The sequence below is a fragment of the Elephantulus edwardii genome, unplaced genomic scaffold (genome assembly GCF_000299155.1).
Source record: "Elephantulus edwardii isolate Elephantulus edwardi_28Jun2011 unplaced genomic scaffold, EleEdw1.0 scaffold00243, whole genome shotgun sequence".
Lineage (NCBI taxonomy): Eukaryota > Metazoa > Chordata > Mammalia > Macroscelidea > Macroscelididae > Elephantulus > Elephantulus edwardii.
In genome coordinates, this window is record NW_006399993.1 from 1,784,203 (window position 1) to 1,808,632 (window position 24,430).

General features: G+C 37.0%; 1 protein-coding gene across 1 annotated transcript in view; it reads left to right on the forward strand.

Annotated features, from left to right (window-relative positions):
* Window positions 1-24,430, forward strand: part of IPP (intracisternal A particle-promoted polypeptide) — a 56,461-nt gene that overhangs the window by 6,225 nt on the left and 25,806 nt on the right. Inside the window, exons 2-6 of the mRNA XM_006898984.1 lie at window positions 5,101-5,532; window positions 12,205-12,360; window positions 12,874-13,041; window positions 16,537-16,674; window positions 19,710-19,832. Of these exons, the coding sequence (XP_006899046.1) occupies window positions 5,101-5,532; window positions 12,205-12,360; window positions 12,874-13,041; window positions 16,537-16,674; window positions 19,710-19,832 (1,017 nt within the window). The remainder of the gene's footprint in view (window positions 1-5,100; window positions 5,533-12,204; window positions 12,361-12,873; window positions 13,042-16,536; window positions 16,675-19,709; window positions 19,833-24,430) is intronic.

Sequence of the window (24,430 nt, forward strand, 5' to 3'; positions counted from 1 at the left end):
ATAATATTTAATTTTTTGAGAAATAGGAGAAAGCACAACTTATTATTTATCACCTTTTAAGACTTATCAACACATTCTTTAAGATTTTGCTAATTGCTAACTCATAGGCGATGTGGACCACAACAAACTAGCTAACCTTGAGAAGAATGGGAATCCCAGAACACTTGATTGTGCTCATGAGAAACTTTTCCTTGGACCAGGAGGCAGTCGTCAGAACAGAGTAAGGAAACACTGCATGGTACAAAATTAGAAAAAATGTATGCCAGGGATGCATCCTAGCTCCATACATTTTCAATCTGTATGCAGAACAGATTATCTGAGAGGCTGGATTTTAAGAGGAGGATTATGTCATCAAGTTTGGAGGAAGATTCATCAACAACCTGTGTTATGCAGACGACAACTTTGCTTGCTGAAACCAAGGAGCACCTGAGGTGCTTGCTACAGATGTTCAAGGACTGCAGCCTTCAATATGGATTGAAGCTCAGCATCAAGAAACAAAGACTCTCACCACTGGGTCAAATGGCAGCACCATGATAGACCGAGAAGAGATTGAGATGGTTAACAGCTTCAGCTTGGCCTGGTTTCACAGTGAACCCTCTTGGTACCAGCAGCCAGGAAGTAGAAATTGAAAGACGAATTATATTTGGGAAATCTGCTATGAGGGACATCTCTAGAGTACTGAAGAGCAACAGTGTCAGTCTAGAGACTAAGATGAATCTGATCCAGGCCATTATCTTTACAATTACTTGCTATGCATCAGAGAGCTGGACAATGAATAAGCATGATAGAAGCAAAATTGATGCCTTTGAGTTGTGCTGGAGAAGAGCATTGAACATACCATGAACTGCTAAGAGAACAAACAGGTCTGTCCTAAAGAAGATAAAATCAGGCTGCTCCTTGGAGAGAGGATTTTGAAGTTCCCGTCTCACATGCTTTGGGCATGTTGCAAGGAGGGACCAGAGAAAGACATCATGCTTGGAAAGGTAGAAGGACAGTGTAAAAGAGAACACCCTGGATGAAATAGATGGAGTGACTCAGTGACTCGGGTAATGGAGATAGATATATCTGAGCCAATTAAATTGGCTCAGGATAGAGCAGGATTCAGAGCTGTTGTACATAGGGTCAATATGAGTCACAAGCAACTTGACCACACATAACAACTCAGAGGCTGGTGATTCAAACCCACATAATGCTCCTTGGGAGAAAGCTGGGCAGTCTCCTTCTTTAAAGCTTTTTTTTTTTTTTTTTTGGTGGAGAATGCGGGCAAAGCTTTTGGCTTCAGTAAACTAATGGAGGGTTGTTATGAGTCACATTCAGCTTGGCCACAGTGGATTTGATTTTTGGTTTTATATATTCTTTAAGGGACCCTGTGGAACAGCAGTTAAGAACTCAGCTATTCATGGAAACAGGATTCTTCCAGAGAAAGACCTGGAAATATGCTTCCCTGAAGATAAAAGTTAAAAATCCTATGGACAGCTCAGGTCTGCCACACAGGGTCAGTCTGAGGAGGAATCAATTTGACGTGACATAACAATAAACAGCATTTATTCATTATTAAGTATTCACAAAGCTAATGAGTCTAATTTTTCAACCTAGGTTTTTATACATTTGGAATTAAATGACCTAGGTTTAAAATACAGCTCTGCTAATTAGCTTGTGATACAAGGCATATCATTTCACTTTAGTCAGTCATTCATTCTGTCAACACATAGTTATGAAATGCTTTGAGCTAGAAACTGGGGTATGATAAAAAGCCAGACGTGGTCTCTGCCTTTATAGGACTTTCTTAATAATTAATATTGACATCCCTAAAAAAAAAAATAGCTCACTGCTATCAACTAGATCCCAGCTGATGGAGACTCCATTGGGTTTCTGAGACTGTTTAATTGAGGAGACTACCCATCTTTCTCCTGAGGAGCAACTAATGAATTTTAATTGCTGACCTTTTAGTTAGCCCAACATGCAATACAATACACCATCACTAGAACACCTTAATGCAGATTGTTGTTATTAGGTGCTATTCAGTTTATTATTATTCATAGCAAACCTATGAACAGCTGAACAGAACCCTGCTCTATCTTGTGCCATCCTCATTGTCTCTGACACCCTTGAGCCCATTGCTGAAGTCACTGTGTCAGTCCATCTCATTGGAGGTCTTCCCTCTCCTTCACTGACCCAACATCTTTCCAAGAATGATGTCCATTTCTAGTGAGTAGCCTAACTAGCAATGTGTCTGAAGTATGAAAGACGAAGCTTCACCATCTTTGCTTCCAAGGACCACTCTGGCAGCATTTCCCTCAAGACTTATATGTTCTTTTGACAGTCCATGGATATTCAGTACTCTTCTCTGGCACCACAGCTCAAAGGCATCACTTCTTTTTCTTTCATCCTTATTCACAGTCCAACTCTTTGATGTGTAGCAGGTGATAAAGGGACGACAGCTTGAGTAAGGCACACCTTCGTCTTCAAATTGACAACTGACTAATAAAATAGAAAATAATTTATGTGAGGTTGTTTTGACTTTTTTTCATTTATAAAGTAGGACTTTATAATTTATATGAAGATTAAATGACATAACCATTTTTTATTAAATGTGAAAGATCTTTGTAAGTGATCACATATTATTGAGATGGTATTGGTATTCTTATGTACCTTTGAGTTGAATATGACTCTTACCGACCCTGTCCTGAGCCAACTTCACTGCCTCTGACACACCTGCCCCCGTTACCATAGTCGCTGTGTTAATCCATTTTATCTAAGGTCTTCCTTTCCTGTGCTGGCCAGCTACCCTTCCAAGCATGATGTTCTTCTCCAAGAACTGGTTGCTCTTGGCAGCATGCCCAAAGTATGTGAGATGGTGCTTCAGAATCCTTGCCTCCAAGAAGCAACCCGGTTTCAACCTCTCCAGTACAGGACATCTTTATTATTACTGTCAAGAAATAAATAATTACTCTTTTGGCATTGTCTAATTGGCAATCATTTGGCTTTGTTTTATTAAAACCCATGAACTCCAAATTTATGAGAAATTCTCACTTCATTCAATGATGTCATCTCAATATAAGATTGAATGGAGAATTAAACCTTGTTAGGTAGGAGAATTGTAATGTTGTACTTCCCCTCCTTGTAAGTACAATTGACTATTTGATGTGCTCCCAAAGCCATTATGTAACCATGAGGGGGTGGGGAGGAAACCATTTGGCAGACCTTTGGAAGTACAGTGATTAAGCATTGTCCTGATAATGGAAAGGATTGATGGCCCTTTTAGCTGACCTATGAAAAGAAAGCATTTATAGTTACTTAAATGTTAAGTATAACCATTTTCTATCAAATATAAAAGAGCTCTGAAAACAAGTCTTATTGAGATGTAGGAAATTTTTATTACTATAAAAAATAATTATTCTTTTGACATTATCTAATAGGTAGCCATTTGGTCCTATTTTGGATTTTTTAAACTTTTTTTATATTCATTCACTGTTGCAGTTTCCTCCCTCCCCCTCCCTTTCTCCTCCTCGAGTCCACTTTGCAATGCACCTCTTATTCCAGGTTGTTGCCATACATATAATGCCTAGTCATATATTCCTTTTAAACAGTTCTTGCCCTTATCTGTCCCAAAACAGTGGGTCATATTTTGAAACTGTTGTATCACATACTTTGGACCTGTTGCTGGGAGAAGTTATTCCTTGGAAAGGGACATCATACTAGGAAAGGTGGATGGTTAGTGTAAGAGGAAGACCCTCAATGAGCTGGATTGATACAGTGACTATAGCAAGTGTGTCAGAGATGATGAGGATGGCACAGGATAGGACAGGGTTCAGATCTGTTGTGCATAGGGTCACTATGAGTGGTGCTCTACAGCATCTAGCAATAACAACAACAAAATTAAGTATGTAATAACCTTTCATGTTGGTCATATTTAATATTATATGCTAACATTTATTATATCTGAGCTCAAAAGCCTTCTAGGTAGGACATTGTGCTGCTTATCCCAAAGGCCAAGCCTCTGGCAGTTTGAATCCACCAGTGGTTCTATTAATTTACAATTTCTGAAACCTGACGGAGGCTCAGCTATGAGTCAGTTCCAACTCTACAGCAGTGGATGAATATCACCACTTGTATGATATTTCATATTATTATCTTACTTTCCCCAGATCTTCAGTAACTGTTGGATATATATTGTTATGTGCTGTCGAGTTGCTTGCAACTCATGGCAACCCTGTGTACAACAGCCCTAAACCCTGTTCTGTCCTGTGCCAGTCTCACAGTCTCTGACACACTTAACCCCATTGCCCCAGTCACCTCATAGAGGGGCTTCCACTCCTGCACTGTCCCTCCACCCTCCCAAGCATGTCATCCTTCTCCAAGGACTGGTCCCTCCTTGCAACATGTCCAAAGTATGTCACACAAAGCTTCAGAATCCTTGCCTCCAAGGAGCAGCCTGGTTTAACCCTCTCTAGGATGAACCTGTTCATTTTCTTAGCAGTCCATGGTATATTCAATACTCTTCTCCAACACCACAGCTCAAAGCGATATAGATAGATAGATAGATAGATAGATAGATAGATAGATAGATAGATAGATGATAGATAGATAGATAGATAGATAGATAGTCTTATGTTAAAAGCATGAACTTTGTTATTAATCCCTACACTGCAGTTTGCACATAACTTTATTTTTTGGGGACAAGTTCTGTTCCTTTAGCACAGAAATAAGTTTCATAATGGTACCTGCTTTAGGAGATTGTTGTTAGGTTTTCTTCTGTTCTCCATGGTAACCCTATGTACAATAGAAGAAAACCTGCCTGGCCCTGTGCCATCCTCATAGTCTCTGCCCATTGTTGAGGTTGCAGTGCCATCCTCATTGTCTCTGCCACTGTGAGGTTGTAGTGGGTGTTAAGGAGTGTATGAAGAGATTAATACTGTCTTAGTCATTGTAAGTGCTTCATAAATACTGTTAGGTATAATTATCATTAAACCTGGTGCTCTTTCCATAAATCCTTTGTTACCTTTTAGCAGATGTTAAACTATCAGTAGAAGAAGAATGATTTTTGAATATGCATCTGCTTTCGTTTTAATGATTATTTTTGTCTCCCTGCTTCCCTAGGTTTAGTGAATATAGGTGTGAATAATGTCCAGGAGTTGATTGTTGCAGCAGACATGTTGCAGTTGACAGAAGTTGTTAATCTTTGCTGTGAATTTCTGAAAGGACAAATTGATCCACTGAACTGTATTGGGATCTTTCAGTTCTCTGAACAAATTGCCTGCCATGATCTTTTGGAATACACAGAAAACTATATTCATGTTCATTTCTTGGAAGTTCATAATGGAGAAGAGTTCCTGGCACTTACAAAAGATCAACTGGTCAAAATTTTGCGAAGTGAAGAGCTTAGCATTGAGGACGAATACCAGGTTTTCTTAGCTGCAATGCAGTGGATTCTGAAAGATCTGGGAAGGAGAAGAAAACATGTAGTAGAAGTGCTTGACCCAATTCGATTCCCTTTATTACCTCCACAGAGACTTTTAAAGTATATAGAAGGTAATTTCTTTTTTTACTGTGTGTTAAATTAGTTAATAAATTTTCCAATACCAATTTTTTACTCTGTTTGAAATGTGATAGTTTTCATTTTCAGTTCAGTAACAGGTGTTTGTTTTTGTTGATTGCCATTGAGTCAAGCACGACTCACAGCAACTGTGTGAACAAAAGGCCTTGAAGCCTTTCTATAATTATCGTCATTTATCAAAGTTCATAGAGTTTCCAGAGGTGTGTTGTTTAGGAAGTAGATGCCACTCCTGCTTCCAAAACAGGTGTTTAGTAGATGATTATTTATTATAGGTAAGATGTAACTTTCGTGTTTTGTTGGGAGATAGTTTTTCACTATCTTAGCCCTTTATTTTAATCAAATCTTTACATACCTTTCTTGAAATTAATACTGAGAGATATTAATGTTGTAGTTAAAAGTAACTAACAGATCTGGTATACTACTGCTACTGAGTGTTGTACCAATTAATTCAGTAAAAAAATTCTGTCTTCCCAAAATAATCTTAAGGGGGAAAAAATTCTCTATTTCTTATTTGAAAAATTCAGCATTCCCAGACATTTGAGAGAAATGCATATGTTACTGGGGAAAAAAACACCAAACCCTTGATGAATCTTATAAATCCTTTAATTATAAAATCAATTATATATTGATTAACCTTTTAATTATATTTAATTTCTTATTTTCTGAAAATACTTTTTACAATAATATAGAATAATTTTATCTTTATACTTTTTTAAAAAATAGGAGTTTTTAACAACAGACCAAAAAAAAACAACACCCCAGTTTTAGACCTGGCTTTAAGATTTGAAGTTATAAATTTTTCAAGCATTGAAATATTATGATGTGACCAAATTACAATTGATCTTACTATAATTAATATAACTAAGAAGCATTAGAAATCTAATTCTGTGAAAGAGGTATTTTTTTTTTTTCATTTTATTATTTTTTGTTTGTGTACCGTCAAATCAGATCTGACTGGTACAGGAGGAGATTGCTCCTCCTTCTCCAGCAGAGCATCTGGTGGATTCGAACTGCAAACCTCTGGAATTGCAGTGTAGCTTCTTGCCACTAGGCCATCAGAGCTCCAAGAGGTATTTTTGAAGAGTGGATTGCTAGTTTTTGTCTACTCTTACAGTGTTAACAGAACTTTGTAGCTTTTTTTTTTCTTGTTTTAATACCTATTATAAATTGCTAAAAGATGGGGAGAAAAAGGATCCAGATATACTTTTACAGAAATCATATGAGAATTTAGAGATAGGACAATGACACTCATGACTTTTCCCTAGTAGATAGCGAAAGATAAAGTTAATATCTTTTGCTAGGGCCAAAGGGACATGTTTTCCTAAAGCTGCTTGTTACGTACTGTCATGTCAAAACCAACTCATAGCGGATCATCCAGCAGGTTTTCAGAGGCAGCTTGTTATAACATTCAAATCTAGTGAGGTCAACCACCATCTTTGACCTGTTGTTGTTATGTACCATTGAGTCAGAACTGACTCATAGGGACCCTCCTGTGGGTTTTCAGAGGCAGTAAATCAGATGGAAAGAAAAAAAACCAAACCCAAACATGAAAATCTAGTTAAGATTTTAATAGTAAGCTGTACTGTGAACCCAAATGCACATGGTTCAAATCTACTAGCTGCTCCATGGGAGAAAAATGGGCAGTCTCTTCCCATGTAACTTACTACCTCTGAAACCCCCTGGAGGGTCAGCTATGAGTTGATCATATTCTCACTAAATGACAATAACGAAAGAGTACTGTTCTGCAATTTAGCTGATAGTTACCATCTCAGGGTATTTTTCTGGAATAAAAATCAGCAATGAATCAAAGTCAGCCAATTGGGAATTTTAAAAGTTAACTTTAATTTTTTTTTTTCAATGTGGAAGCTTTTTGGAAAAAAGATGGACAACCTATGTAGAAAATTTAAATTCTACCACAAAATTAAGAAAGAGAGCAACACACTTAAGTGGTTTTATGAAATGTAGGGGTGTGTGTGTGTGTGTGTGTGTGTGTGTAAAAAATGTTTTCTTGTGATTTTGGCAAAAATTAACAACAAATTAAGTTCTTATTTAACAGTGTCTGTCCATTTTATTCAGTGACATTGATTACACTTTTTACAGTGGCTTCCCTTCCTATCTTTGGTGTAGAGTAAATGTTGACTGTTAGATCTTATACAGATGGTTGTTTTATAGAGCACAGTACTCACAGTAATATTATTTTATGAGCTCTTCTGTCTTTTGGATGATAGGTGACCAATGAGAGTGGTTTAAGTTCCAAGTTTATAGAGTATCCCAGGACTATAACCTCAGGGATTCCTCTAGTCTTTATGAGTCCATTACGTTTGAATGGTTTTTAAAAATTTAAGTTTTGCTGTACTGATTTCTCCTTTTTTTTTTTAGAGGTCTCTTCTAAATTTAAATTAGAAAGAGAGATTCTTTTAAAACACAGTAATAAATACGGTAGTAATATTAACATTATTCTCCTATATGGGACAATTTCATTCAAAGGTTTTTATCATGTATTGTGACAAAGAAGTGTTATTGTTTATAATGCAAATTTTTTTTTAGAGTTTTTAAAACAGCTACATTTTCTCTTTGCTTTAAAAAAATACAAAACAAAAACATGTGATATTAACCATCCAGGAATAAGAAAACTTTGCTTTTTCCTTTTTTATATACGACTATCCATTTTGGCCCTCAATGGAATGGTCAGTAGTTGTAGCAAGAGTCCATCTAGTCTTCTGTTTAAAAGATAGATGAGACCCTGGTTAGTGCAGACTGTCATTTCTGTAGTCCTGATTTAGTCTTTGAGGTTTTTATTTCTTTTTTTCTTTTTTGTGCTAGGTGTGGAGGGACCAATAGTTAGTTGTATTTTATATGCTGTTTATAAGCCCTTTTTTCCCTTTTTTAACTTTTTATTTTTCTTTGAGTGAAAGTTAGAAGAAAATGGGCTTTCCACTCAATCATTTAGAAAGATTTTGTTCTAGGACATTAATTACAATCCCCACACTGTAACAGAACTCTGCCCTGTGGTTCTTGTCTCTATTTGTCTTTCCTATCTATTCCTACCTTCTCAGATTTATCTTTTGGACAAATACTACCTTGCTGATTCTGTATTATTGATATTCTAAGAAGTGAGTATTTCTCCTTCATAATTGTTCACCTTATGAGCCTGTCTATTGTTTATACATAGGGCATATTGTTTGGTCAAGAAGCAGTTGTCCAAACAGAACAAAGTTTGAAGTCAGGAAAAATGTGTATCAGGGTGTTGTCCTTTTTCTGTTCAACCTGTTCTACCTATTCCATCTATATGCTGAGAAAATCATTTAAGAAGCTGGACTATATGAAAAAGAATGTGGCATCAAGATTGGAGGAAAATTTACAAGCAACCTGCATTACTCAGATGACACAGCCTTGATTACAAGAAGTGAAGAAGTACTGCAAGAGATAAAGACTACAGCCTTTTTTTAAAAAAATTATTTTATTTGTGTGTGTGTGTGTGTGTGTGTGTGTGTGTGTGTACTGTCAAATCGGATCTGACTGGCACAGGAGGAGATTCCCGACAGAGCATCTGGTGGATTTGAACCGTGCGCCTCTGGGATTGCAGTGCAGCTTCTTGCCACTAGGCCACCAGAGCTCCCCTGACTACAGCCTTTAATATGAATTATACCGTAACATCAAGAAAGCAAAAATCCTTAGAACTGGACCAGTTGGCAATATAAGACAGATGTCTCCAAGAAGAGATAGACATCATCAATGATTTAATCCTGCTTGGAACCACAGTCAACAGCCTGGGCAACAGCAGCCAGGAAATTGGAAGATATACTGCATGGGAAATATGGTTTCTGGAACCTCATCGAAGTTCTGAAAAGCAGCAATGTCAATTTGAAGACAGAAATGCACCTGATCCAAACTATGATCTTTTCAATTACTTGCTATGCATCTGAAAATTAAACAGTGAATAAGAATGACAGAAGAATTGATGACTTTGAGTTTTGATGGATTGCCAAAAGGGCATATAAGCAGACAGGATGCTCCTTGGAGGCAAGGATAGTAAAACTTCATCTCACATACGTAGGGCATATTGTTAGGAACAGTCAGTGATGTAAAGGACATCATGCTTGGAAAGGTGGAGGGTCAGCGAAGGAGGGATGGGCCCTCAACAAGATGGATTGATACAATGATTGTAACAGTGAAGTCAAGTATGTTAGAGATGTCAATTCATTGTCATGGGGTCATTAAACACTTAACATCAATAATAACTGTTAAAGAAATAATAAAACAAAAGAGACATCCTTATAGTATTGTCTGCTTTCAACCAAGATCTTCCTAACATCAGCAGTGATAAACTTTATGTCATGCCTCTTCTAAATCCAGCTTAAGCTTTTTGCAGCTTTATGTTTGTGAACTGTTCTAGCCATTTTTGGATAATCTTCAGCAATGTTTTACTTGTGTGTGATTTTAATGATACTGAGTATTTTAATGATACTGGGTATCATTGAAATAATGATTGGGTAATTTCCACATTCTGTTGGATTGCCTTTTGAGGGAATTGGGACAAATAATGTTCTTTTCCAATCAGTTGGTCAGGTAGCTGTCTTCCAAGTTTCTTGGCGAGCATGTGAAAGGCTGCATGTTTTTGTTGAAATGCCTGAATTGATATTCCCTCAATTCCTGGGACCTTATTTTTTATTAGTAACTTTACTGCAGCTTGAACTTCTTCTAATTACCATTGGTCCTGGCTTATGTCCTGAAATGGTTCTGTGTCTGCCAGTCCATTTTTATTACAGTGACCCCCTGTGTATTCCTTTTATCTTCATTTGATGCTTCCTGCATCGTTCAAGATTTTGCCCAATAGCATCCTTCAGTATTTTAACTTGAGACTTGAAATTATTTTTCAGTTCTTTGAGAAATGTCAAGTGCTTCCATTTTCTGTTTCCAGCTCTTTCCCATCTTGTAATACTTTGTTTTGTTTTCTCAAGCTGCTCTTTGAAGTCTTCTGTTTATCTCTTTTACATCAGCCTTTCTTGCCTTTATTTTGGCTTCTAAGTGTTCTGCAATTTTCAGCCTTTCCTGACATCCATTGTGATCTTTTCTCTCTCCCCTCTCTTTGCCATAACCTTTTGCTTTCATCATGGACGATATCCTTGATGTCATCCCAGATCTCATCTGCTCTTTGATCATTAGTGTTCAGTGGCTAAAACCTACTCTTGAGAAGGTTTTTAAATTTAGATGGAATATACTCAAGGTCATATTTTGGTTCTTGTGGACTTTTGATTTTCTTCATCTTCAGATTGAACTTGTATATGAGTAATAGATGGTCTCTTCCATAGTCAACACCTGAACTGGTTTTGACTTCTGATAGTGAGTTTCTCCAAAGATTTTTTACATAGATATAGTTAGTCAGATTCCTGTGTAATCCATTAGTTGAGGCCCATGTGTATATTTTATTTAAAAAGATACTTTTTATATAAAATGAATAAAGCAATCATGTACAAAATTCAGTCATTTAATCTTCAGCCTTGTTTCTATCACCAAGTCCACTTGACTCTGTGGATGGTAATAAATTATGGCTGACATTCAGAAGAAGGAGAATCCTGGAACACTTAATTGTGCTCATGTGAAACCTATGCCCAGATCAAGAAGTAGTTGTCTGCAGAGCAAGGAAACACTGAATGGTTCAAAATCGGTAAAAGTGTATGTCTGTATAGTATCCTTTCTTCATATCTATTCAGTCTGTATGCTGAACAAATAATTTAAGAAGCTTGACTTTATTAAGAAGAATGTGGCATCAAAACTGGAAGAAAAGGCATTAACAGCCTGCGTTATGGAGAAGACATACCCTTGCTAAAAGTCTTGCAGCAGAAGGTCAAGGACTGTAGCCTTCAATATGGATTCAGCATCAAGAAAATAAAAATCCTAACCACTGGGCTAATAGGCAGCATGATGATAAACGGAGAAAAGATTGAAATTGTCAGTCATTTCATATGCCTTGGATCCAAAAGTTGGACTATGAATAATGATGACAAAAGAAGAATCGATGCCTTTGTGTTGTAATGTTGGAAAAGAGTACTGAATAATCCGTGGAGTACCAAAAGAACAAATAATTCTCTCCCAGGAGAGCATTGGGCAGTCTTCTCCCATTGGGTTGACAGCCTATAAAAACTCCCTGGAAGGTCACCAATGAGTTAGTTATGACTCAGTGGCACATAACAACAAGAATTCTTAAGATTTTATCAGTTGACCTTCTTTCCTCAATATTGCTTCTAAGGCACAGAAAAAAGGAGACAGTCCTTTCAAGCATCTATAAAATCTTTGTGAATATTAGAAAATAGTACTCTCTTTTTCCCTGTTAGTAGATAAACCTAATAGCATGACAATTGGAAATGGGTTTATTATGTTCATCTTCAGTTCTCTTTGAGCATGTTAACAGACTTATGCAGTCATAATCAAGACTCTGTTAGATGGTCCTTATTTCACCAGTATACTTTGTTTCTTGCTTCACGTATCAATTTTAAAAATTTATCTGTCCTTTTTGATATTAATCTATAATTATTGAAATTATCCCCCTCTCACTTTGTTAGGTGTACTTATCTTTATGGAAACACATTGTCCTTTCAATATTATTTCAAGATTGCTTAAAATATTGTCTTTTAATCCTCACTTAGGAGTATCTGATTTTAATCTTCGTGTTGCATTGCAAACACTTTTGAAAGAGTACTGTGAAGTGTGTAAATCTCCCAAAGAGAACAAGTTTTGTAGTTTTCTACAGACATCTAAGGTTCGACCTCGGAAGAAAGCAAGAAAGTACCTGTATGCAGTAGGTAAGGGCTATTTTTCAAAGTAAGAGAAATTATCTTTATGTTCAAGTTCCAAACCTTTTTAATATATTATTGTTACATCAGAGGATATGCAGATATGTCAAATAGGCATATTTAATTTCACATAAAGACCTAGGATTTAAAAGTTGTATTTATATATAACCATGAACATATATAAGAAGAAGTATTTATCTGACATTTATTATTCTGTGACCTAAATCTATCTCTGGTTCTTAGATAATTCAGTCATTGTCTTAATAATAAACTAAAGAAATACTACTTTAAAAGTTAAAATTTTGAATTCTAATGAAAAATTAAATAATTTCAAAATTTTAACAGTTCACAGTATGTTATACTTTATAGTGTAAATGTTTTATATATATATATATATATATATATACTGTATTTATCTACTCTAAGATATTTCTTTCTTACTACAAAGAATTTATACTACATATTTAGATGACTAGTTCTCATGTTTGAAAGTAAAGAATTTCTTTCTCTTCCATTGCTCAGGTGGATATACTAGATTACAGGGTGGTCGCTGGAGTGACAGCAGAGCCCTCAGCTGTGTAGAACGTTTTGACACCTTTAGCCAGTACTGGACCACTGTGTCTTCACTTCATCAGGCTCGATGTGGACTTGGAGTAGCAGTCCTGGGAGGGATGGTCTATGCTATTGGAGGTAATAATAAAATGTTTTAGTTCTCTTATTTCAGAATAAGTATTGTCTCAGGACTACCAATGCACTTGATGGAATAATTTAGTATTTTGATATTTAGTTTTGTTGTACTTGCTGATTGTCTACCCAGATGATTGTAATCTTATAAAACACAAGAACCATTTTAAAATAGTTTTTCAATGTCTGGCATGTATTTTATACTCTAATTCATTATTGATTATGTTAATTTACTATAGTTCTTGTAGATGTGAAATCTAATGCATTAGTACACATAAAACAATAAACATTACTATCATTTCATATCATTGCTGATTTCAGAAGGATTCAGATTGAAAACAGAGAAGATGTTTACTTGTGTTCTGTTGACTCTGCAGTGGTATTAGGACTGTGTGGGTCTTAATAATTTATGAGTAATGTTGAGGGGAATAGAAATCCTGAACACTTAATTGTGCTGTTGCAGAACCTGTACATGAACTAAGAAGCAGTTACTCTAACAGAACAAGGGGATACTGCATGGTTTAAAATGAGAAAAGGTGTGTATCGTTCTATCTTTTCACCATACTTATTCAGTCTATATGCTGAGCAAATAATCTAAGAACCTGGACTATATGTAGAAGAGTTTGGCATCAGGATTGGAGGGAGACTCATCAACAGTATACATTATGTTGATGACAGAGTCTTGCTTCCTGAAAGTTAAGAATATTTAAAGCACTCTCTAAAGATCAAAGACTACAGCCTTCAATATGGATTACACTTCAATATCAAGAAAAAAATCCTCACAACTGGACCATAGGGAACATCATGATAGAGAAAAATTGAAGTTGTAAGAATTTAATTTTATTTGAATCTACTGTATCAGTAGTCAAGAAATCAAAGACATACTGCATTTGGGAAATCGGCTGCCACGGGCCTCTTTAAAGGGCTAAAGAACTAGAATGTCACTTTAAAGACGAAGGTGCCCTGACCCAAGCCAGTAAAATTAGCTATCTTTTCAATTGTTTTATAGGCTTGTGAAAGTTGAACAAAGACTGGAGAATAATTTATAACTTTGAACTGTGGTGTTTTTGGTGAATAGGAATGAATATACTATGGACTGCTGAAAGAGGCAAATCTGTTGTTGAAAAAGTATAGCAAGGGTTCTCCTTAGAGGCAAAGATGGTGAAACTTTGGTCATGTTATTAGGAGGAGCCATACCTTGGAAGGGGACATGATATGTGGAAAGGTAGAGAGTCAGAGAAGAGGAAGAACTCAGTAAAATGGACTGGCAAAGTGTCTCCAATAATGGGCTTAAATGCAGCAGAGATTGTGAGGATGGCACAGAATAAGCCAAGGTTTTAATCTGTTGTTCTTAGGGGGTCACTGTAAGTCAAAGTCATTGGCAGCACCTACCAACAGTTTGATAAATAGTAGGATAACCATTTCCCTTTGTTTCTCTTTTTATTTTCTTATCACCAATGTAGGTTATCCTATGCACTATTTTTAAATTTGCCAATTTTTTAACTTTCTTTAAATGGGATATCTAGCTATTCTTGCTCTATTTTACCCAACATTATGTTCCTGAGATTTATTCATGTTGTTCCGCATTCATTGCAGTACAGTTTTCCGTTGTATACCATAAATTATATGAAAATGTGTTAATTAATTCGGTTGTAAAACATTCCAGCTTTTGATTATTAACAGCAATAGTGGTGTCACAATTCTTGTATCTATAAACAGATGCCCTGCCTACAAGTTTCCCTATGGTATATACTTAAGAGTAGGATGTATTATAATGTATTGAGATCTTCAGTTTTACTAGATAATTTCAAACTCTTTTCCAAAATGAGCACATCATTTTATATTTTTCCTGTATTTTCACTAAATCTTAGTATTGTCAAACTTTAAAATTATTGTTTGAGACATAGTGCTATCTTACTGTAGTTTCAACTGCACGTAAATGACATTTAGCAATTCTTCATTGACTTTTGGCCAATTGATTAACATAGTGACTTTTCAGACTGTTTACTTGGTTTTTTAAATGTGTCCATATTATTCATCTATAGATATGGCAAGGGTCTCCAAGGATACTTTCAGGTGGGAAATTTGCTAGTTGGACTCACAGGATTATGCATTTGATTACGTTTATAGCTAAGGGAAAGTATAGCAAAAAAGATATAAAACAAAATCTACAAAGGGAAAAGGCTCAAGATGTGACATCTGGAGTAAACCAATTGAAAGATTTCAAGAGTCCTCTTCCCAGGGAAGTCATAGAGGACATGGTTAATTATTCCAGCAATTAATTATAACTATATATTGTACATGTTATCTACCTGTAAAACTCATTAGAGACTTAGTATTGAAGATTTTAATGGGAATTTGGTAATGTAGACATCTTTAGAGTATTTAACAAAATTCCAGACTCTCAAATGGAAAATAGGTATTTGGCATAAAACTCATTATTTGTTCAAATGGTTTAAGTTCCTTAGTTCCAAAATCAATACTTGGCGTTAACAGTCAAGAAATCAAAAGACTAATTGCTTTGGGAAAATCACCTGTCAGGGATCTCTCCAGAGTGCTAAAGAACAATCATGTCATTCTAGAGACAGGTGCACCTGATCCAGGCCATGGTCTTCGCAGTTACTTGCTATGTGTCAGAGAGGTGGACAGTGGCTAAGGATGACAGAAGAAGAATCAATGCCTTTGAATTGTAATGCTGTAGAAGAGTATTGAACATTCCATGGACTGCTAAGAGATTTGTTTTGGAGAAGGTGAAACCAAGTTACCCTTTTGAGGCAAGGATTTTGAAGCTTTGTCTCACATATATTGGACATGTTTCCCAAGGGGACTGGTCCTTGGAGAAAGACATCATGCTTGGAAAGGTGGAGGGACAGTGCAGGAGAAGAAGACCCTGGATGAGATGGTTTGACACAGTGACTGTGGCAATGAGGGAAAGTGTGTCAGAAATAGTGAGATTAGCCTAGATAGGGCAGAGTTCAAAGTTATTGTGCATAGTGTCACTGTGAGTTGCAGGTGACTTGATGGCACATAACAACAACCATCACCCAAGCAAATGGATGAGAAAAAATATAGAAATACTTAAAAACAGATGGTATTTCCAACTACAATCCCAGAGGCACAGGGTTCGAATCCACCAGATGCTCTGCCGGGAAAAGGAGGGACAATGTCCTCCGGTACCAGTCAGATCTGATTTGACAGTACACTCACATACACACACACAAATAAATAAAAATAAAAATAAAAAAGATGGTATTTCCAAAAATTGCAATTAATTGGTTTAGGTAGTAGTGTTAGAAATAGATAAAATTGGGAATTATCTTTAGTAAAGGGCAGTACTATGGATTCAAACTAAAATTTGCTGACAAAGTAATTTTAATAAAGAGTTTAAAAACTAATGGCTAAATTTCTGATAACAGGGAATAAATGCTTCAGAATGTATTATTATGGTTTTAATCTATTAGTATTATTAAACCTCATGTGGATCTCTTTTCTTTAACTCAGGTGAAAAGGATTCAATGATTTTTGACTGCACTGAATGTTATGATCCTGTTACCAAACAGTGGACAACTGTTGCTTCAATGAATCAACCTCGCTGTGGTTTGGGAGTGTGTGTGTGTTATGGGGCTATCTATGCTTTGGGTAAATATGCTATTCAATTTGAAGATATCTAATATTATTTAAATTGACTAATTTAGAGACTTTCCTTCCTCTACCTAAGAAACTTGTATCTTTTCCTCTTTGTAAATTCTTACTCTCATAGGTAAATATTTTCTAATATGGTGTTTGTAGAAGATGTGTGATATCAATGAAGATATCAATGCAATACTGTACTTAGCCAATTAAAGCTCATTATTTAATGAAGTATATAATATTTGTGCTACTCTCAAGAGTAGAATTATATCTAATATGACAGAATTCCCACTGTGACAAATGGAATCCAATTGATAGCAACCCTCCATCAAGTTTCTGAGGTTGTAAACCTTAATGAGAGATTACAGTGTTCCTCTCTTGGGGCAAGTAGTGGATTCCATCTTTTGACCATTTAGTTAGTATCTTAATATACCACCAGAATTCCTATATATCTAATATAGAAGAACATATATTAAAAAATTAAAGATACTCAGAAGGTGTTTCTGTATTTTATTATTCTCATTATTACAAATACAGTGAATGATATTGAGCACATTATGTTGTTGTTCTTGTTGTTGTGTGCTGTTGAGTCAGAGCTGACCCATAGCTGACCCTCTGGTGGGTTTTCAGAGACAGTTTAATCCCATGGGAAGAGATTGCATATTATAGACCTTCCTTGAGTATCTATATAACAAATGTTACAATCAGGGTTTTGCTTAGGGAAAATTTTAAGTTGACTTAGCCCTCAGCCTTCCCTGTTTTCTCTTTGCCATTTCTTATTCAACTCACTGTTCAGAACTTAGTGTTTTCCTATATCAAACCTACTATTGTGGAAAAGCTGCCCTAGTTTTAATATACCCTATTGTATTTGATTGATTTATGCTGGGAAGCAGGAGTAGCAACCACTTCCTAAACTAGATGCCTCTGGAAACTCTACAAACTCAAAACTACAAATTCTCTAAACTGTATAAATGTATAGAAATGATGTTATTTATAGAACAGAGTTCTGTACAGAAATGATGTTAGTTATATAACAGAGTTCAGGTCTTTTATGCAAAACTTGACAACACTTAACCACTGCTAAATGAAACTAGTGCTGTTTATATATGGAGGAACACTCTTCCACTTTGTAAATCACTCTTTGTCAATGTGCAGTATGAAGTAACCTGGGTTTGCTGGGATGCTGAACCTTGTACCATTGGGATATCAAATACCAGAATGCTTTCCCAATGTAAACAGTGTTTGTTAGAAGTCCCAGTTGTAAAACAGGTTTGGGGGCAGGAGTGGCATCCACTTCCTAAACCACATGCCTCTGGAAACTCTATGAACTTGGAATTGACGATAGTTATGGAAAGACATTAGGTCTTGACATTAGTTGCACTTGACTCGATGGCAATCAACAACATTGTGTTTATCATTTTCAAAAGTATTTGTATATTGAAGTTATACCTCTAATTTTAGGAAATAACAGTTTTTATTTTAATAATTGGAGCATGTTAAGGCTCAGATGGATCCTGGCTGAAAGTAAGAAATACTAGAAGAATGTCTGTTTGTGCTTTATTGACTATGCAAAAGCATTTGATTGTGTGGATCATGACAAGTTGTGGCTGACATGGAGAAGAATAGGAATCCCAGAGCACTTGATTGTGCTCATGAGGAATCTATACCTGGTGCAGGAGGTTGTGGTGCATATGGAGCAGGGCAGTACTGCTTTGTATGGAATTAGAAAGGGAGTGCGTCATGGATGTATTCTATTTCCATACCTGTTCAATCTACATGCTGAGAAAATTATCCGAGAAGCTGGAAGAGAGAGTCATCAATAACCTGCGTTATGCAGATGACACAACTTTACTTGCTGAAGGTGAGGAGGATTTGAAGTACTTGTTGCAGAAGATCAAGGAATGCAGCCTTCGGTATAGGTTGTGTCTCAATGTCAAGAAAACAAAGATTCTTACCACTGGTCCTCTAGGCAGTGTCATGATGGATGGAGAGGAGATTGAAACTGTCAGGAGCTTCATCTTGCTTGAATCCACAATTAACTCCCTTGGTATGAGCAATCAGGAAATAAGGAAATGCATTGCAATGGGAAAATCTGCAGTTAGGGACCTTTCCAAATCACTGAGGGGTAGTGATGTCAGTTTGAGGACTAAGGTGCATCTGATTCAGGCCATGGTCTTTCCAGTTACTAGCTATGCATCTGAGTCCTGGACAATGAATAAGGATGACAGGAAAAGAATTGATGCCTTTGAGCTGTGGTGTTGGAAAAGAGCACTGAACATTCCATGGACGGCCAAGAAAAAATGAATAGATATGTCTTAAAGAGGGTGCAGCCAGAGTGCTCTTTGGAGGCAAGAATGATGAGGCTCACATACTTTGGACATATTGCTATGATGTGCTATTCCTTGGAGAAGGACTTGATGTTGGGAAGGGTGGAGGGTTGACTAAGGAGAGGAAGACCCTTAACCAGGTGGATTGACAAGGTGACTGCTGTAATGGTCTCTTTATGTGTCAGAAGTGTAAGGATGGCAGAGGACAGGACTAGGTTCAGATCTTTTATTCATAGGGTCACTATGAGTCGTACTCAACTCGATGGCACCTAACAACAACAAGAAGGCAATACCATTTTGAGGATGAAGGACCTTTTTTGGAGTCCCTGAAATCACACTAGATAGGTTAGTATACTTTGACTAAGCTTAGACGTTGACTTTGATTAAGGTAACCATTCTGAATATGCAGAAGCTATTTCAAAATGTCATTTTCAAAATACCATATTCACCATGCAATATATTGAAATATATATACAGACATACATATTAGTGTGCGCATGCATGCTTATGTGTGTGTAATTGTATAATTACTAGTAAACATTAACTAGACAATTAAAAGACATGGATTCTAGTTATGGTCCTAATTTTTCTTATGGTTTTAATTTTTTATATGATCTTATCTGTAATATAAGATAGTCAGATTAGATGTTTTATAAGTTCTTTCTCAGAAATAAGGTTCTTTCATTCCAGAAATAAGCATTTTCTATTTGGTTACAGGTGGATGGGTTGGAGCTGAGATAGGGAACACCATTGAACGATTTGATCCTGATGAAAATAAATGGGAAGTAGTTGGCAATATGGCTGTGTCACGCTATTACTTTGGATGCTGTGAAATACAAGGTAATTACTTATAAAATATTTTTACTCAGAATGTTTTTAAAAAACTGTTTGAACTTGAGACTTTCACTCAAGTATCATTTAGGTTAGTATTGAATAAGTGATACTACCAATGTAGAAGTCCTGCTTTTTATCTCATATCATGGACTTTTATTTCTGTGTTGATAAAGTAATTTGTTTTACCAAAACAAAGTTAGAATTAAAATTTCCACATAGGTGAAAATTCTTGCTGGCGAAATAAGAGAGAGCCTAGTGGTACCTAAGTGGTTAGATGCTCAGCTACAAATTGAAAAGTCAGCTGTGTGAACCTATCAGCTACCCTGTGGGAGAAAGATAAAGCAATCTGCTTTCTTAGAGATTTATGGCCTTGGAAGCCCTCTGTGGTGGTTCACAATGAGTTGAAATCATCTAGAAAGCCGTGAGTTTTGGTTTTAACAAAGTAAGCATTTGAACTGGCATTAGTAACTGTAATTTTCTCTCTCATTCAAGCATTTGTATTTCTAAGTAGGGAGAAAATAGAAAAAACAATCTTTATAAATTCTGCCTGTTACAGGCTTCTTCAGCATTTTTATATGCTACATTGTGATTCTATCCTCAATGAATGTAATCCTATGACAAAAGAAGAAACTAACTCAAAAAACTAAAACACAAATAAAACCCACCGCTGTGCTGTCAGTTCCTGCTTGTGGCCTACTTCAGTTTTTTGTTGGTTGGGTTTTTTTTCTTGTTGTGAACCATCAAATCAGATCTGACTGGCAAAAGAGATTGTCCCTCCTTCTCCAGGAGCGCATCTGGTGGATTTGAACCACATGCCTTTGGGATTGCAGCACAGCTTCTTGCCTACTTACGGTTTTTAAGAAAACTGTCTCTCTCCTTTGGAGTGTCTGGCAGATTTGAACTGCCAGCCTTTTAGTTAGCTGCATAACATACTACATACTACAGTACCAGAGCTATTTTATCCTGTGACAGACTTGAAAAAAAACTGTCCCCTTTAGTAAAGTGACATTTAGACATTCATTTTCTCTTACAATGTAAGAGGATGGTTAAGTACTATCAAATAGAATTTGATTCTCTGTCCAGAGTTGAAGACAGATTTATATGCACCCGTGGAATCGGAAGCTGTCTGCCTGTAGGTGTATGACAGCTCAGCCTGCTCAGTACCCAGCTCATATTCCTTCTGCTTTGTGGGTACCTTCTCTGATTCCACTAGCATTTAAATGTTTACACAATACAAGTTGTAGCATATTGTTTAATATAGTAGTGTTCTCTGTTTGTTTTATATGTATTGACCTTTCAGTAGAAAAACCCTAATGCTAGAGAGGATCTTGGAGATTATTTGTTTCAGTTACTTCATTTATACAGTGGACACTGAAGATGTGGGAGGTTGTAAGTTGTCTTTACTCATAGACAGTTACTGACAGAACTGGAACTCTTAACTCAGGTTTACTGACATTTAGCTCAAGTTTGTATTACACTTATAATTTTATAACTCCTTACTTCAGAACATGGGATAGTCACAATGTACTAAAAAATTCTAGGCTTTTGGAATCCCACAATTTACATATTAGTTTCAAACATAAAAATAAGGAATTCTGTCAACTATATTCTTTTGCAGTCTTGTAATTATTTCTTAAAATCTACCCAGGTGACTATTCAAGATCAATTAAATCGTCTGGATTGATTTATTTTTTCTTTTTTTGCTGTATACCATCGAATCACATCCAACTGGCACAGGAGGACATTGCTCCTCCTTCTCCCAACAGTGAACTGCACGCCTTCAGGATTGCAGCACAGCTTCTTGACACTAGGCCACCAGAGTTCCCTTGGATGTGTGTGTGTGTGTGAAAAACTTGTATTTAGAATTAGCTAGCTGGATTCAGGTTAGACGATCCCAGTTTTGTTGGCAACATCCAAAGCATCATAGTCAGGAGCAAGTCGTACATAGGCCTTCTTTCTCTCCATCAGGCTTAATCAAAGTGTTGACCTTAGCCACATCAATGTCATAGAGCTTCTTTACAGCTTGTTTAATTTGGTGCTTATCGGCCTTGACATCCACAATGAACACAAGTGTGTTGTTATCTTCTATCTTCTTCATGGCTGACTCAGTGGTCAGGGGAAATTTGATAATGGCATAGTGGTCAAGCTTATTTCTCCTGGGGGCGCTCTTCCGGGGTGATTTAGGCTGCCTTCGGAGTCTCAGCGTCCTAGGCCACCAGAAGGTGGGTGATGTGCGGATCTTCCTTTTTCTTGGCTGTGGATGCCCTTCAGGACTGCCTTTTTGGCCTTTAATGCCTTGACTTTGGCTTCAGTTTTGGGAGGGGCAGGAGCTTCCTTCTTCACTTTTGGTGCCATCTTCATAGAAAGGCGGATTTATTATTAATAAATTACTTTTGCCCATCTTAGCAACAAGTAGACTATCACCAGACAAGACCATGTCATTCTCAATGTAAATGCATAGCTTTTTTTAAAGGGAAAAAAGAATTCATTTCCTTTCTTCCTTTAAACAGTGGCTTTGGAACCTGAAATCATGAAGTGTGCAGTGAGGACAGTTCTTGTCTGGATAAATTATTTTGTCATAGTATTTATAAGTTCTCTGAAAATTCAATGCCAAATCAAATTCATATACTTAAGTCTTTGTAATATGCTTAAGTGTTGTTGTTGTTGTTGTTGTTATGTGCCGTCGAGTCGTTTGCGACTCATAGCGACCCTATGTACAACAGCCCTAAACCGTGCTCTATCCTGCGCCAACAGCACTGCCTCTGACACACCCATCCCGATTACCCCAGTCACTGAATCAATCCACCTCATAGAGGGTCTTCCCCTCCTGCGCTGTCCCTCTACTCTACCCAGCATGATGTCCCTCTCCAAAGACCTGTCTCTCCTTACAACATGTCCAAAGTATGTCAGACGAAGCCCCAGAATCCTTGCCTCCAAGGAGCAGCCTGGTTTAACCCTCTCTAGGATGAATCTGTTTGTTTTCTTGGCAGTCCATGGTACATTCAATACTCTTCTCCCTCACCACAGCTCAAAGGCATTAATTCTCCTTCTGTCCTCCCTAGTCATTGTCCAACTCTCTGACGCATAACAAGTGATTGCAAAAACCGTGGCCTGTATCAGGTGGACCTTAGTCTCCAGAGAGACACCGTTGCTCTTGAGTACTTTAGAAGGTCCCTAACAGCAGACTTTCCCATTGCAATACGTTTTCTGATTTCCTGGCTGCTGGTGCCAAGAGTGTTGACCGTGGAGTGCTCGGCTCCACAGTCATGCTTAAGTGTAAAATGTGATAAAGTGATTTTCTTTTTTAAATAGTATTACATGAAGATGAAACCTGCACAACTTGATCAAGGTAAATGAAGACACTCAGAAGACAAGAGAAAGAAAGACAATTTTGAGAAATGCTGTAAGATATAAAATTTGGCAGCAACAGTAAAACTATGTGATTACAGAGGTAGATGAGTACGCCTACCTGTGTGTACCCACTGCCATTCAGTCAATTCCAACTCATGTTGACTCTCCACTGGGTTTCTGAAGCTATAGATTTTGGAGCAGACTGCCACATCTGTATTCCTTGGAATGGATAAGGAATTTGAACTACTAACCTTCTGGTAACAACTCGCTACACCACGTGTTGTTATTGTTAGGTGCCATCAGGTTAGTACGACTACTCATAGCAACCCTATAAACAACAGATCTGAACCCTGTCCTATTCTGTTCCACCTTCATCATCTCTGACACACTTGAGCCAATTGCTGCAGCCACTATGTTGAACCATCTTATTTAGGGTCTCCCCCTCTTTTACTGACCCTCCACATTTCCAAGCATGTAATTTTCCAAGGAATAATTTCTCCTAGGAGCATGCCCAAAGTAGGTGAAATGAAGCTTTGACAGCCTTACTTTTAAGGACATTCTGCTTGCACTTTTCCATGACATATCTTTATTTTTTTGGCAGTCCATGCGTTATTCAGTACTTTTCTCCAACACGATAAGTCAAAGTCATCGATTCTTTTTATGTCATTTTTATTCACTGTCCAACTCTCAGAGGCATACCATGGCCTGAATCAGATGTACCTTAGTCTTCACACGAACATCATTATTCCTCAGTATTTTGGAAAGGACACTGACAGAGGACTTCCCTAATACATCTCTTACTATCTATACACTTAAGGATGTCTTGTGAATACAACTGTTATTCAAATATCTGTACCAACCACAGAAGCCAAAGTTTAAGAAATTGAGAGTTTCTACCACCTTTTTCAGTTTGAAATTGATTGAACATGTATTCAATATGCAATTTTTAAAAAAATAAAATTATGAGGAAGCTCTGGTGGCCTAGTAGCAAGAAGCTGCACTGCAATCCCAGAGGTGTGCGGTTCAAATCCACCAGATGCTCCGCTGGAGGAGGGACAATCTCCTGTACCAGTCAGATCTGATTTGATGGTACGTGCACAAAAAATAATAAAATAGGGGGAGCTCTGGTGGCCTAGTGGCAAGAAGCTGCAACTACAATCCCAGAGGTGCATGGTTCGAATCCACCAGATGCTCTGCCGGGAAGGAGGGGCAATCTCCTCCTGTACCAGTCAGATCTGATTTGACAGTACACG